General features: G+C 41.2%; 2 protein-coding genes across 3 annotated transcripts; one reads left to right on the top strand and one right to left on the bottom strand.

Annotated features, from left to right (window-relative positions):
• Window positions 1-6601: 6601 nt before the first annotated feature.
• Window positions 6602-10363, top strand: LOC123111763 (probable protein arginine N-methyltransferase 1). Its single transcript, XM_044532618.1, has 9 exons — window positions 6602-6912; window positions 7844-7854; window positions 7993-8148; window positions 8713-8776; window positions 8871-9013; window positions 9184-9271; window positions 9392-9507; window positions 9613-9763; window positions 9858-10363. The coding sequence occupies exons 1-9, from the start codon at window positions 6705-6707 to the stop codon at window positions 10061-10063; spliced, it is 1143 nt and encodes a 380-aa protein (XP_044388553.1). The 5' UTR covers window positions 6602-6704; the 3' UTR covers window positions 10064-10363.
• A 230-nt stretch (window positions 10364-10593) lies between these two features.
• On the bottom strand, window positions 10594-12937 carry LOC123116092 (syntaxin-71). Of its 2 annotated transcripts, none has more exons than XM_044537092.1 (9): window positions 12598-12937; window positions 12359-12484; window positions 12064-12214; window positions 11665-11756; window positions 11491-11559; window positions 11350-11394; window positions 11182-11244; window positions 11010-11086; window positions 10594-10919 (listed from the first exon to the last, which is right to left on the bottom strand). In XM_044537092.1, the coding sequence occupies exons 1-9, from the start codon at window positions 12742-12744 to the stop codon at window positions 10904-10906; spliced, it is 786 nt and encodes a 261-aa protein (XP_044393027.1). In that variant the 5' UTR covers window positions 12745-12937; the 3' UTR covers window positions 10594-10903. The 2 variants fall into 2 exon arrangements, with proteins under 2 accessions (XP_044393027.1, XP_044393028.1); XM_044537093.1 differs by having other exon boundaries at window positions 11665-11750.
• Between the last annotated feature and the right edge of the window lie 2484 nt (window positions 12938-15421).

The following is a 15421-nucleotide window of genomic DNA, read 5'->3' as shown; positions in this document are numbered from 1 at the left end:
AAGTAACAAGCTATTCACATGTTAAAGTATAGATCATAAACCTTCTGGAAACTAACAAACTATATTCTCAGTCATCAAACAATTGCAATTCGTCTTATTTTCAGGAAGGGTCTATGTCAGAGCTTTGATTCAGCAAACTCCACATACTCAACTATCATTTAATCTTTCACAATTGCTAACACTCACGTCATATTTATGGGTTCAAAGTTTTAATCAGACACAGAGAAAGATAGGCGCTTATAGATTCGCCTCCCAACCTTTTACCTCAAGGGTAATGTCAACAATAATAGTTCATGATAACTTTCATCCAATTGGATATATATCAGGATCTTTCCAACACAATGTGCTTGCCAAAAGGATAAAATGTAAAAAGAAAAGCTGAAGATCACCATGACTCTTGTATAAAGTATAAGACAAGAATAAAAGATAGGCCTTTCGCAGAGGAAAGCAAAGGTTGTCATGTGCTTTTAAGGTTGGATGCACAAAATCTTAATGCAAAAGAACGTCACTTTATATTGCCTCTTGTGATAGAGACCTTTATTATGCAGTCCGTCACTTTTATTTCTTCCCTATCACAAGTTTGTATGAAGCTTATTTTCTTTTCACTAATAGATCATACATATTTAGAGAGAAATTTTTATTGCATGCACCAATGACAACTTACTTGAAGGATCTTACTCAATCCTTAGGTAGGTATGATGGACTTTCATGGCAAAACTGGTTTAAGGGATGTTTGGAAGCACAAGTAGTATTTCTACTTGGTGCAAAGAATTTGGCTAGCATGAGAGGGAAAGGCAAGCTCGACATGTTGGATGATCCAAGACAATATAACATTTCGGATATAGGAAAACATAACCCATTAAGTTGTCTTCCTTGTCCAACATCAACTTTTTAGCATGTCATATTTTAATGAGTGCTCACAATTACAAAAAAATGTCCAAGATAATATATTTATACATGAAATCTCTCTTCCTTCAATATTCTTTTATGAATTGTTCAAGTGACCAATTCTGCGTTTGCTAACTTTCAATGAGTTTACTACCTATACTTATTATGTGTGAAGTCATTACTCCCCATGTTATAAGCATATGAAACGTATATAAATTCAGATTTATGATATTCAATTCATTCAACCATTTACTCATAGGATATACGTGAAGCACGTGAGCAAATGACAAACTACTCCAAAAGATATAAGTGAAGAACACTGAGTAGTCAAATAATTAGCTAGCCATGGGAGGATTCTTTTTTATTCAAGATTTCAGATCCAATGATTTTATTCAAACAATGAGTAAAATTGAAAATACGCTCCAAGCAAAACACATATCATGTGACGAATAAAAATATAGCTCCAAGTAAGGTATACCGATAGTTTTGAAGACGAAAGAGGGGATGCCTTCCGGGGTATCCCCAAGCTTAGGCGCTTGAGTCTTCCTTGAATATTACCTTGGAGTGCCTTGGGCATCCCCAAGCTTAGGGTATTTCCACTCCTTATTCTCCTCATATAGATATCTCACCCAAAGCTTGAAAACTTCAATCACATAAAACTTTACAGAACTTCGTGAGATAGGTTAGTATGATAAAGAGTAAACCATTTACTTTGGTACTGTCAAAGACAAGTTTCATAATTTTTCTCACACAATGCCTACTATACCATATCATTTCTACAATTTATATTGAGAAATACAAGTCATAGAAACTAGAAAACAAGCAAACTATGCAATGAAAATAGAATGTGTTAGAAACAGAACAGTCTATAATGATCTGAACAACAACCATACTTCTGCTACTCCAAAAATTATGAAATAAATTTGTGGATGTGGGGAATTTATCTACTAATCATCTGCAAAAAGAATCAACCTGAAATCGCTCTCCACTAAGAAATGGCATCTATTCTCGTGAGCGCAAAGTTTCTGTTTTTTATGGCAAGATTGCAAAGACTTCACCCATGTCTTCCCAAAGGTCTTACTTGGCACTTTATTGAAACAAAAAGCTATAAAACATGATTACTACAGTAGATTAATCATATAGACACACAAAAACAGTAAGGATAAATATTGGGTTGTCTCCCAACAAGCGCTTTTCTTTAATGCCTTTTAGCTAGGCATGATGATTTCAATGATGCTCACATAAAAGAAAAGAATTGAAACATAAAAAGAGCATCACGAAGAATATGACTAGCACAATTGAATCTAACCCACTTCCTATGCCTAGGGATTTTGTGAACACATAATTTATAGGAACAAGAATCAACTAGCATAGAAAGGCAAAACAAGTATAACTTCAAAACTTTAAGCACATAGAGAGGAAACTTGATATTATCGCAACTCCTACAAGCATATATTTCTTCCTCATAATAATTTTCAGTAGCATAATGAATAAATTCAACAATCATAAAGCATTCTTTTCATGATCTATAAGCATAGAAATTTTACTACTCTCCACATAAGCAAAACTCTTCTCATTCGGAATAGTGGGATCACTAATTCCTAAAGTTGACACTCTTCCAAACCTGCTTTAGATGATAGTATTATTCATACTCCAAAAGATATAAGTAAAGTTCATGGATAATTCTACAATTAATATAGATTAACCAATATCCAAGCTCAAAATATATAAGTGAAGCACACAAAGCATTCTGTAAAACCATACTCAAATGATTTAAGTGAAGCACAAAGAGCAATTCTATAAGATCATACTTAAAAAATTTAAGTTAAGCACATGAAGTATTATATAAATCAATGAAGGGATATCTCATACTAGCATGGTTCTTAAGGAAAAATAAAAACACAAAGGACACAAATCTTGTAAACAAAACAAAACCGAGGTATACCGATATTTGTTGGAAGAAGAAAGAGGGGATGCCTTCTGGGGCATCCCCAAGCTTAGATGCTTGAGTATCCTTTGAAATATTTACTTGGGGTGCCTTGGGCATCCCCAAGCTTTAACTCTTGCCTCTCTTTATTCTTTTCACATCGGTAACTCCTCGTTCTTCGAACACTTCATCCACAAAAACTTACAAAAAATTTGTGAGATCCGTTAGTGTAATAAAGCAAACTACCACTTTAAGGTACTGTAATGAATTTATTATTTATTTACATTGGTGTTAAACCTACTGTATTACAACTTCTCTAAGGTTCATACCCCCCGATACTAGCCATAGATTCATCAAAATAAGCAAACAACACGCGAAAAACAGAATCTGTCAAAAACAAGACAGTCTGTAGTAATCTGGAAGTTTAGTAACTTCTGTAACTCTAACAATTATGAAATAAATATTACAATCTGAATTTTTTACAGAAGTAATATGCAAAAAAAATTAGACATATTTGACCTTCCAATAAAAAATGTAAAATCACGCGTTACAGCCAAAGTTTCTGTTTTTGTTCTGCACAAAGTAAACAAGCAATCTAATCATCCTAAAACCAAAGCTTGGCACATTATTTTTATAATACAATGGATATACACAAGGGGATAATTATTTACAGAGAAACTTCCATGAAAAGTTCTACATTGTTTCCGTGAGCATGAACACAAGTGCTCAAGGTCGACCCTCACTTCTTCAATGCATAACTTTCCAATCACTTCTCTTATTGAAAAATTGTTTAGGCATGAGAGGCAAGTAATTTTTTTTGGTATTTTCATTCTTTAATTTTTTTTGTATGTTTCACCCACAACTAAACAGAAACAAAAAGGAAAAACAAAATCTACTTAGTGAAGAAAGCAAACAAGCACACACGAAAATATCAACCCCATGCTATTGCTCCCCGGCAACGACGCCAAAAAAGAGCTTGATAATCCCCAAGTGCAGGGGATCATCGTAGCAATTTCCAAAGGTGGAAGTGATAAGTATGGAGTGTCAAACCCACAAGGAGCTAAAGATAAGATCAATATTCTCTCAAGTCCTATCTGCCACTGATACGACTCTACGTACACCAAACATTTGCTTCCAACTAGATATGAGAAATAAAACTACGTTGTGGGTATGAAGAGCATAACTTTGCATGATATCGGAGAACTAAAATATAAAAGTAGGTACTGTTATCATAAAGTTAGAATATATTACTAAATATTATAAACATCGAGTGTGGAATAATGATGGGTCGGTGTGCGAAATTATCCTAGACAATTGTTAACAAGACCGGTAGTCGTCATTGCAATTTCATGTGAGCGAGAGGCATAAACTAACATACTTTCTCTTCTTGGATCATATGCACTTATGATTGGAACTCTAGCAAGCATCCGCAACTACTAGAGATCATTAAGGTAAAACCCAACCATAGCATTAAAGTATCAAGTTCTCTTTATTCCCATACGCCATGTCCCACTTATCCGTGTTTGTGTTTCAGTCACTCATGCAACGCAGACAATAAGTAAACCATGGACATATTGCAACACCCTACAGCGGGAATCCCTCACGCTTGCGCGACACGGAGGGCACCATAGGACAGCACCAAAGTAAAAAATACGACTCATACCAATCTAGATCATCAATCAACCCAAAGACAAAGGATATCTACTCAAAATATCATAGGATGGCAACACATCATTGGATCATAATATGTGGCATAAAGCACCATGTTCAAGTAGGGATTACAGTGGGGTGCGGGAGAGTGGACCGCGTAAAAGAGATGATGATGGTGATGATGATGGTGATGTTGATGAAGACGATCACCGCGGCGATGATTCCTCTCTCGATGGCACTCTAGCGCCACCGAGAGAGAGGAGGAGAGATTCTCCCCCTTGTGCTTGCTCCTCCATGGCATCCCCCCCTGGATGGGGAGAGGTTCCCCCTCTGGTCCTTGGCCTTCATGGCGATGATGGCCCCTCCGGGATCCTTCTCCATGGCCTCCGGTGATGATGGCGCCCTCCGGCAGGGTGCCAGAGAGGGCCTAGATTGATTTCTCGTGCCTACAGAGGCTTGCGGCGGCGGAACTTTCGATCTAGGTTATTTCCTGAAGGTTTCTGTATTTATAGGAGAGGTTGGCGTTGATTTCACGTCAGGGGGGTCTCCGGACTGTCCACGAGGCAGGGGGCGCGCCCCAGGGGGTGGGCGCACCCCCATCCTCGTGGGCAGCCCGGGACTTTTCTGGCCCAACTCTTTCACTCCAGGGGCTTCTTTTGGTCCACAAAAATCATTAAAAATTGGCACGTCAATTGGACTCCGTTTGGTATGCCTTTTCTGTAAAACTCAAAAACAAAGAGAAAACAGAAACTGGCACTGGGCTCTAGGTTAATAGGTTAGTCCCAAAAATCATGTAAAACAACATATAAATGCATATAAAATATCTACGATGGATAATATAATAGCATGAATGCTTCATAAATTATAGATACATTGGAGACATATCAATATCAACGTTGTTAATCGGTCACCACTCCTGAATAAGATTGAAAATGCTGAACTACCACCGGTGCAGTTTGTAGCAAATTTCCATACATATAACTATGGCTAATATCTTGCGGATGGCATCTACCCAAAGTGGCAAACATTTGTGAAGCCGTCGAAAAAATCGGAAGGTAAGAAAAATCTTGATTTTCACAATGCTCAGGCGGCGGCTAGGAAAGATATGGAGAGAGCTTTTGGGATTTTGCAAGCCCATTTTGCCATCGTGGAGAGGACCGGCTAGATTTTGAAATAAAAAAATGCTTTGGTACATCATGCAAGCTTGTGTGATCATGCACAACATGATCATCGAGAATGAGCGTGACCAAGATTTAGACTACTCTTAGTATGAGCTCCGAGGACATCCTGTGCGAGTGCGGCAGAGGGGTGCAAGGGTGGCCCGATTTGTTGCCTCCTATCATTGCCATTTGACGTGACGAAACGCACGATGATCTTCAGAAGAATCTCATCAAGGAGTGGTGGGCATGGAATGGCCGACATAGAGCATCATTATTTGTTTGTTTGATGTTGTATTGTTGAATTATTTGTTGTATTGCAAGATAAACTATTTGTTTGAGTTGTAATAATAAAATTAAACCATTTATTGTTGATTTATTTTGTTTGTGTTTGATTCTCTTGATTGTGTTTGGAGTGCAATGTTGTTTGCGTTGAGCGCGCACAGTTTTTTTGCAGCGGCTGCTGGAGCGGATCACACGCGCTATACTTTGCAGCAGCCACTGGAGCAAGCGCCCCTCGCCACGCAAAAACTCACGACTCCGGCGCTGTAAACGTTTTTTTAGCGCGCCGAGCGTTGTGTGGCTGTTGGAGATGCTCTTAGAGTATATGTAGATGTGCTTTACCGAACTGTAACCTACTCCCTCCGTTTTTAAATATTTGTCTTTCTAGAAATTTCAACAAGTGATTACATAAGGAGCAAAATAAATGAATCCACACTCTAAAATATATCTATATACATCCGTATATGGTAGTCCATTTAAAATCTTTATTAAAAAGACAAATACTTATAAACGGAGTGAGTATTTTCCAAATATGCACCACAAAGTATAGTCGCCGACGGCAACAATTTTGCCGAATTTGTGTGGAGTCCGACTCTGACCCCTTGTGCAGTTGGAGCCACACAAGGCGGAGTCAGCACGCCGTTGCCACGCCGGACTGAGATATTTACGCCGATATAAAACCTCCGCGTTCCCGTCCCTCCCTCCCCTCCCAAAACCCTAGCCTAGCCCAGCCTCCCCTGCTTTGCGGCGCGCCAGAGCGAGCGAGCAAGCCAGCCAAAAACCCACCAGCGCCGGGCGAGATGGATCGGCGCAAGGGCAGCGGCAGCCGCGACGCCAACGGCGGCCTCGCGGAGGCGACGGCGTCCAGGCTCAGGTTCGAGGACGCCGACGAGGTGGCCGAGGAGGTCGGGATGGAGGTGGAGGAGAGCCCCGCCGCGCCCGGGGAGGAGGTCATCGGCAACGACAAGACCAGCGCCGACTACTACTTCGACTCCTACTCCCACTTCGGTACGCGCGCTCGCTCCGAATCGAGAACACACGCCGTTTCCCCGTGGATTTCTGTTATAGCCCGCGGCATTGGGGATTTTTTTTCCCAATCTTTGATTGACTAGTTTATGGGAGAGCATGAGGTGTTGTACCGTCCGGTTGTATTGGCGACAATATTGGTGCCAAAGATTGATCTTTTGCAGGTCTAGTGCAGCATGCGAAATAATTAGTGTACCTGAACTGTAGGAGTTCCCTCAGTTGGATCAAAAATTAATTCTCACCCTATAAACGTGATGATTGGTGAAAATGAGATTGTTTTATTGGCAATAGCTCTGGTGGATTATAGGCTGTTTTGGTTCTTGCTTTTGTTGATCCACCAGATATTTGATGGTGTCATTTTTAATTTGACCATAGGTTGTTGCTCTGCTGAATGAAAATTTGACCTTTAGTTAAGCTGCGTTCACTAGTTGGAATTTTTGAAAACCTGTAGTTGCTTGTTTTCGTCTGGTGGTAAAAGTTGGTGATCCTTACTACTTGTGTTCTTTCATGTGCTTATTGTTGTTAGGTGCTGTATTAGTTACCTTTTGTCCCCATGTTCACTGCCTAGTTGTTTGGTGCTAAATTTTTTATGCTGTGTTTTAGTGTGACATTGTATGGAAAAGGGCCATTTTCTTGTTCTGTTTAATAGTCTAGCCATGTTCTAGTGTCAGGATGGTGGTCTTTTGAAGTCTTGCTCTTTTATTGGTGGTTTTATCATGTTTATGCTGTTTCGCACTGGCAAACATCATTAGCACCGAAGTATATAGTTCCTGAGTTCCTTACTGGATTGAGTGTATCACTTATTATTTTATTATGTCATATGTGTTACTTCCATGAACTGTCTAAAATGTAGTGTCTGTTTTGCAATAGTTTATTTTGTACTTATACTTTACCCTTGGTGTTTGTTTTGCAGGGATTCATGAAGTAAGCAGTTCTGAATGAAACACTACCCCCCCTTCTCTCTCGCAATTTTTCATCGTTGTATAATAGTCCTTGTTTTACTCTTTAGATGCGCCGACCAAATATGTGTGGTGCCAATTATTTTCCATGTATTGGTTGCAGGAAATGCTAAAAGATGTTGTTCGGACAAGATCATATCAAAATGTTATCACCCAGAATAACTTTCTTTTCAAGGACAAAATAGTCCTTGATGTTGGTGCTGGGACCGGTATCCTATCACTTTTTTGTGCAAAGGCAGGAGCTAAGCATGTCTATGCGGTCAGTGTACTAAATTCATGTTTTCAATTCAAGTCTACAATGGTGATTTAGTTATCCAAAGCTATTGTAATGAATGCCCTTTATTTGAATAAACTGGTATATTGGCTGAAGCACTTGTCTTCCATACAGTTGTGTGTACCCAACTATCTATGATCTGAATGAAATAGTTAGCTTTGCCTACTCATATATTCTAGTACCATGAAAATAATGTAAAAAACATGTCTCTGGTAATGAAGAGCCAGAAAATATTGACCAACCTATGTTTATCCTACTGTTGCCTTGCATTTCTGTTTCCTTGGGTACGTATTACAATAGATAGCACACCAAGCCCCTGACGCCCCACCCACACATGCGCACAAAAAAAGAAGGACAAAAAATGAAGCACACAAAGTGATTGTCTATGTTGTCCTGTGAAGTTTGGGATTTCAGATATTCCTTAGTTTGAGGCGCAGGGGATTATTTTTGTCATTTTACTCTGGCTGAATGAACACTTCCTGTCACTTGTTACTATGCTTCTAATCTTCTTTCATTTTCCTAACATAGAGTTGTTCTTTTCATTTACAGATTGAATGCTCACAGATGGCGGACATGGCAAAGGAAATTGTGAAAACAAATGGATTTTCTGAAGGTGATTTCCTGTCATTTTACTATCTATTCTATGATAGTTCTTATAGCATGTTAATCTCTTGTTGTGATATACTTACATTTTGCTTCCGTTGCAGTCATTACGGTAATAAAAGGGAAAGTTGAAGAAATTGAGCTTCCTGTCCCAAAAGTAGATGTCATAATCTCTGAATGGATGGGTTATTTCCTCCTGTTTGAGAATATGTTGGACACTGTTCTTTTTGCACGTGATAAATGGCTGGTAAGTGACCCTTCAGAGGGTTCAAGTGTTTACATTTCCTTCTTTGTTATTTCTTTTAACTTGGTACTCCAAGAGGGAACGTTGATTGAATATTCGGACCTGCTGTTTTGTACTGGAACTTTGTTGGATTGTAGCTTATATTACTTTTTGTTATTATTGCTTCTATGTAGGCTGATGATGGTGTTGTCCTGCCAGACAAAGCCTCTTTACATCTTACTGCAATTGAAGATGCAGAATACAAGGAGGACAAAATTGAATGTAAGTATGGTGGTGCATGGTGCACTGGAGTATCTGCATATGAGTTTCATGCAGCATGTGTTCAGAAGTTTTCCTGAACTCATATTTATTCTCTAATGGCGTTATTTTTTACCCTTGCAGTTTGGAATAATGTGTATGGCTTTGATATGAGCTGTATTAAGAAACAGGCAATGATGGAGCCACTTGTAGATACTGTGGATCAAAATCAGATCGTCACTAACTGTCAGTTACTGAAGGTAATGGCGTACTTCTCAACCAAGTTATCTTTTGTTTTTGTGTTATATCTGTTCAATTGGCAGATTGGATTAAATCCTTTTGTCTATTTGATATGCGTGTTTCAGACGATGGATATTTCCAAGATGTCATCTGGGGATGCATCATTTACTGTGCCGTTCAAATTGGTAGCAGAGCGTAATGACTTCATCCATGCTCTTGTTGCTTACTTTAACGTGTCATTCACCAAATGCCATAAGCTGATGGGCTTCTCGACAGGTTTGTCTGTCCTCACCTTTTATCATCCAAAGTATAGCTCCTTTCTTCAAGCAATCCGGTAGTGATGAATGTACACACAATTTACTGTTTGCAGGGCCCAGATCAAAGTCCACTCACTGGAAGCAGACTGTTCTGTATCTCGAGGATGTGGTAACTATCTGTGAGGGAGAGACTCTGTCGGGCAGCATGACAGTTGCAAACAACAAAAAGAACCCTCGGGACATTGACATTACGCTGAAATACGCCATAAACGGCAATAGGTGCAAGGTGTCCAGAACACAACACTACAAGATGCGGTGACCAACACGAGGAACTCAGCTGCCGTGCAGTCCACTCAATTTTGGTCGACTGAGTATCTTGTGTTTCGCAAAATTTGATGCTTGTTCCCTGGTCTTGTATTTTAACATGCGCTTGTCAGGCACCTAGGCAACAAAGTAGAAAGTAGAGTTTGACTGGCATGTTAATGTAGTTTGATTCATTGCAAATCTATGTTGTGTCCGTGGCACAGGGATTTTGGGAAGTTGTTGTACACGACTGTGTCAAAAATGAATCCATAATAGATCACAACCCTCGCAATTTATGGGTTGATATCTTCTGCTACTGTGGTCTTCTGTTATGTCTTTTTTGTGTGTATCGCCATTATTTTTACTGCCTGAGCATATATTCCTTTGCTAACTCCATCCGCTCGGAATTACTTGAACTAAAATACATCTACATACATCCATTTCAATGACAAGTATTTTCGGACGGAGGGAGTACAATGCAGATCTTTTGCGTGCAAAACAGGATAATAAGATATTTTTTTGAGCTACACACAAAAAATGTCATAGTGTCGAAAAAATGTCTTATATTATGGGACGGAGGAGTACTTAGGCCTTGTTCGGTAGTCGCCCGCTCCTGGAATCTGCAGAGCGGGGGAAGTGCAGCTCCGCCGTTTTAAACTATAGCTCCGCCAACTCCGCTCCCGGAGTTGTGGAGCGGAGTTGTCGTTTGCAAAAGTAATAATGATCTTTTCAGGCATGCCTAGGAACAATGCCGAAAATGCATGGCAACTTTAACAATAAGCAGAGTAGTCTTACAACACATAATTTTACTCTAACAGAGCATGCTAAATTGCTGATGCCACCATGTTACGAAGATTCACTGCGCGAGTACGCTGCATAATAAGAGAGGTTTGAGATTGTGAGATGAAAACTGGCAAGCAGATTGGCTTGGAGCATAATCAGTAGGGTTGGCGAGTGCTTACTTGTAGAGGTAAGCACCAATGCCAAGAATGATGCATATCAGTATGATATCAACTGTGAAGTTCCTTGTCGATCGAATCTGCACAACACCCAGATCCAGATTTTGATTTGTCAGCAGAACAAAAGAATGAAAGTTGTTCTTCATCAGGGATCTAAGGGAGCAACAAAGCCAACCTGGTTGACTATCTCTTTAAGCCTGACGTTGGTCTTTCTTAGTTCTGTGTTAGCCTTGTCGACCTGCAGAAAATACCATGCATATCAGCCAGTTTTCATCTATGGAAAAGACAGAAGGATGGACCAGAAAGCATTTTTTTTGTTACAAGAGCAGAATGGGGTCAAAACCTTTCTGTCAATTTCGTCCATGAGAGGGACCTGCCTGTCCAGTTCCTGCAGAATTACGTCATCAAGAGTCAATTGTAGCTCAAGAGTCAATTCAGCTTGGGTTATTATGCATGCCACTTGATGCATTTGCAGCTGACTGACCTCACCAATGTCCTCTGCCAGGTTTTTCAGCGTGTCCAGGCCTTCAGAAATGAGGTCCAGCCCTTCATCCTGCGCATCACATCACATTTAGAAAGGTAAATTCAGGGTTTTCGAAAGTCGACTGCTAGCAGTTTACAGAAATTGATTTAATGGGCACGAGGCCAAAATTGTTGCCTGTTTGATCCGGAGCATCTCGAACTCCATTCGAAAAGCCTCCGATTCCTCGCTGGTCTGGAAGTAGCCCTCGTCCAAAGTTTCAGCTGCAACTGGTTGAAAGTTGAAACACGAGAAACATGGTTGGTTCCAACTCTGAAAGAGAACCAAATCCTTGTGTTTTTCTTTACATGCGATATGCACCTTTTAATATATCCCCTAAAATCAGAGGGATTCTATCGTCACGCTAGATACTACAGTTTTTTCACGAGGAATGATATGCAATGCAGACTGAAGAATGTGTTGCTGTACACTGGTACTAACTGAAGAATGCACCGGAACATGAGAGGCAAGTCTGAACACAATTTCAGTAGCTGAGATGATAATTGATACTTTGCAGATGAAAGAAAAAAGGGAAACCTGAAGAGTCAAACTTGATCCCCGGCCGAGCGTTCCCGCCGCCGTTCTGATCCGCCGCGCCGCCACCGTCGGGGATCGACTGGATCCTCTGATGCAATGCCGAGACCAGATCAGGCCGCAGCGCCATCTCCTCCCGCGACACCCCTTTCATCTGTGCATGCATGTTCAATCGTTCAGACATTCGTACTTGTATCGGAAACTCATCGGGATGATCTATCAATTTCGAGAAGAAAACTATGGAGACGAGCTCGGATCGAGTTGATGGCGTGTAAATGTGATCGATTATTTTTGTCACCTTCTTGCCGGCTAGCTTCTGGAGCTTGGCCACTTCCTCCAGGAGCCGCGCCTTGGTGCGCCGCACGCCGGCGTTGAGGGTCACCGCCGCCGCCCGGTTCGTCTCCCTCGCGGCCCGCTCCGACTTCTGAATTCAATCACAGTTTGACATGAACCGTGAGCGCGGCATTTCAGGCAGGATCAAGGATCAAGGAAGGCCGCATGCAGCTAGCAACGCGAGGAGGCGGCGGGGAACGGGACCTCGATGGCTTCGTCGATCACGGCGTCCATGTCGGCGTAGAGCCGCGAGAAGGGGTCGGCGGCGTCATTCCGGTGCTTGTCGGCGTCGTACCTCTCGTACTTCTTGCAGATGGCGTCCACCCGGGTCAGCACGTCGATCATGCTCATCTTGCCGTCCTCCCCGTGATCGCCGGTGCGCAATGCCGCATCCGGAGGGGCGGCCTCTCGTCGACCGGCGCGCCGCCGCTACGGCGGTGGTCAGTTAGTACGGCGAATCAGTGGTAAACCACGCCGGACAGGAGAAAAGGAAGAGAAGGGAATGGACGAGGTCAGGAGGAGCCTCCGTCTTGTTGTGGAATGGTTTGGGGGATATCTCGCTGGTTGTTAGTCTGTTGGTTACCCGCGAAACCCCCGGCCGGCGTTTGGTTATTCATTTTTATTTTTGTAAAATCATTTAGGAAATTGTTATTTGAGCATTTACTGTGAACTCAGTCTATGTTTCTTTCGCTCGCAGTTAGTCTGAAACTGCTTTGCCACATCATTTCTTTGTTGCATCTGAAAGAGAGATGTATCATGAAAGCTGATCTTCTATAGAAATGTCCTTCGACAGACAATTCTGGTTACTACGTTTTTATATAAATGTGTGCATCAAAACATTGATAAATGTCCGCACAGTGCGGTCCAAACACTTTGTGTCATCCAACGCCATGCATTAACGTCCGCGGACCGGTCAATACGTCTAAATTCCTACAAACCGGAAGCAAAACTGGGAGGTTTGCGGACAACCGCCACATAGGAGTCCGACACCCACAAGTACCCACAAAAAAAACCCATCTAGAGCCTTGCTTCGCTCTGCCCCCCCCTCCTCTGTATCTGTGTAGTCCAAGAATGTCGTCGCCGCTGTACCACCCACTCTACCACCCAGGCGTTGCTGGACCTTCGCCGCTCCATCCGGCGCCAACCTGGAGTTGCCTACGCCTCCTTTCAGCCCCTAGTCCGACGATGCTTAGGTACCCTCCGCCCCTGCACATTGTCAGCCATGGTGGACACCACACCTGACAAGTGTTCGGCCAAATGCCACATCCAAATTTGTTGACATTTTTTATTCAGTTGCAGAGTACTTCTACGCCGAGTTCATTTATATGTCCTCGTCAAATGAAGAAGAATATGAGGATGAAATGACGATGATGTATCTGGTTATTGAAGATGCCCAACATGCGGAGTAGCATGTTTTCAGTTTCAAGGGGTCAATCACGGGACATCGAGTGCTGAATCGGTATAAGGCACAAGGCATATGATGATGATGGACATCTACTTCGTCCCTGATGCACTATTAGAGTCCTATTTCGGTCGTCGATTTTGGATGAGCCGAATTATATATGTTCAATCGCCTCTACAATGGTTTTCGGGCCTATGATGATTATTTTATCTTGAAGAAGGTGAAGGAAATATGTCCTAGAGGCAATAATAAAATTATTATTTATATTTTCTTATATCATGATAAATATTTATTATTCATGCTACAGTTGTATTACCCGGAAATTTGATACATGTGTGGATACATAGATAAAACACCGTGTCTCTAGTAAGCCTCTACTAGACTAGCTCGTTGATCAAAGATGGTTAAGTTTCCTAACCGTAGACATGTGTTGTCATTTGATTAACGGGATCACATCATTAGGAGAATGATGTGATAGACAAGACCCATCTGTTAGCTTAGCATAATGATCATTAAATTTTATTGCCAATGCTTTCTTCATGACATATACATATTCCTTTGACTATGAGACTATGCAACTTCCGGATACCGGAGTAATACCTTGTGTGCTATCAAACATTACAACGTAACCGGTGAAGGAAATATGCCCTAGAGGCAATAATAAAATTATTATTTATTTCCTTATATCATGATAAATATTTATTATTCATGCTAGAATTGTATTAATTGGAAACTTGGTACATGTGTGAATACATAGACAAAACAGAGTGTCCTTAGTATGCCTCTACTTGACTAGCTCGTTAATCAAAGATGGTTAAGTTTCCTGACCATAGACATGTGTTGTCATTTGATAAACGTGATCACATCATTAGAGAATGATGTGATGGACAAGACCCATCCGTTAGCTTAACATTATGATTGTTTAGTTTTATTGCTATTGCTTTCTTCATGACTTATACATATTCCTCTAACTATGAGATTATGCAACTCCCGAATATCGGAGGAACACTTTGTGTGCTATCAAATATCACAACGTAATTGGGTGATTATAAAGATACTCTACAGGTGTCTCCGAAAGTGTTTGTTGAGTTGGCATAGATCAAGATTAGGATTTGTCACTCTGTGTATCGGAGAGGTATCTTTGGGCCCTCTCGGTAATGCACATCACAATAAGCCTTCCAAGCAATATGACTAATGAGTTAGTTACGGGATGATGCATTACGAAACGAGTAAAAGAGACTTGCCGGTAACGAGATTGAACTAGGTATGATCATACCGATGATCGAATCTCGGGCAAGTAACATACCAATGACAAAGGGAATAACGTATGTTGTTATGCGGTTTGACCGATAAAGATCTTCGTAGAATATGTAGGAGTCAATATGAGCATCCAGGTTCCGCTATTGGTTATTGACCGCAGATGTGTCTCGGTCATGTTTACATAGTTCTCGAACCCGTAGGGTCCGCACGCTTAACGTTCGATGACGATTTGTATTATGAGTTATGTGTTTTGGTGACCGAAGTTTGTTCAGAGTCCCGGATGAGATCACAGACACGACGAGGAGTCTCAAAATGGTCGAGAGGTAAAGATTGATATATTCGAAGACTACATTCGGACACCAGAAT

The sequence above is a fragment of the Triticum aestivum genome, chromosome 5B (assembly GCF_018294505.1).
Source record: "Triticum aestivum cultivar Chinese Spring chromosome 5B, IWGSC CS RefSeq v2.1, whole genome shotgun sequence".
Lineage (NCBI taxonomy): Eukaryota > Viridiplantae > Streptophyta > Magnoliopsida > Poales > Poaceae > Triticum > Triticum aestivum.
Note: the sequence above shows the minus strand (reverse complement) of the source record. Positions and strands in the feature narration are given on the sequence as shown.

Coding starts and splice junctions, on each gene's coding strand:
- LOC123116092 (XM_044537092.1), bottom strand. CDS start 12,744: ATGAGCATGATCGACGTGCTGACCCGGGTGGACGCCATCTGCAAGAAG. Junction 11,757..12,063: donor GATCAAGTTTGACTCTTCAG/GTTTCCCTTTTT, acceptor ACTTTCAACCAG/TTGCAGCTGAAACTTTGGAC. Junction 11,087..11,181: donor TTAAAGAGATAGTCAACCAG/GTTGGCTTTGTT, acceptor GGTGTTGTGCAG/ATTCGATCGACAAGGAACTT.
- LOC123111763 (XM_044532618.1), top strand. CDS start 6,705: ATGGATCGGCGCAAGGGCAGCGGCAGCCGCGACGCCAACGGCGGCCTC. Junction 8,777..8,870: donor AACAAATGGATTTTCTGAAG/GTGATTTCCTGT, acceptor CTTCCGTTGCAG/TCATTACGGTAATAAAAGGG. Junction 9,272..9,391: donor CAAGGAGGACAAAATTGAAT/GTAAGTATGGTG, acceptor TTACCCTTGCAG/TTTGGAATAATGTGTATGGC.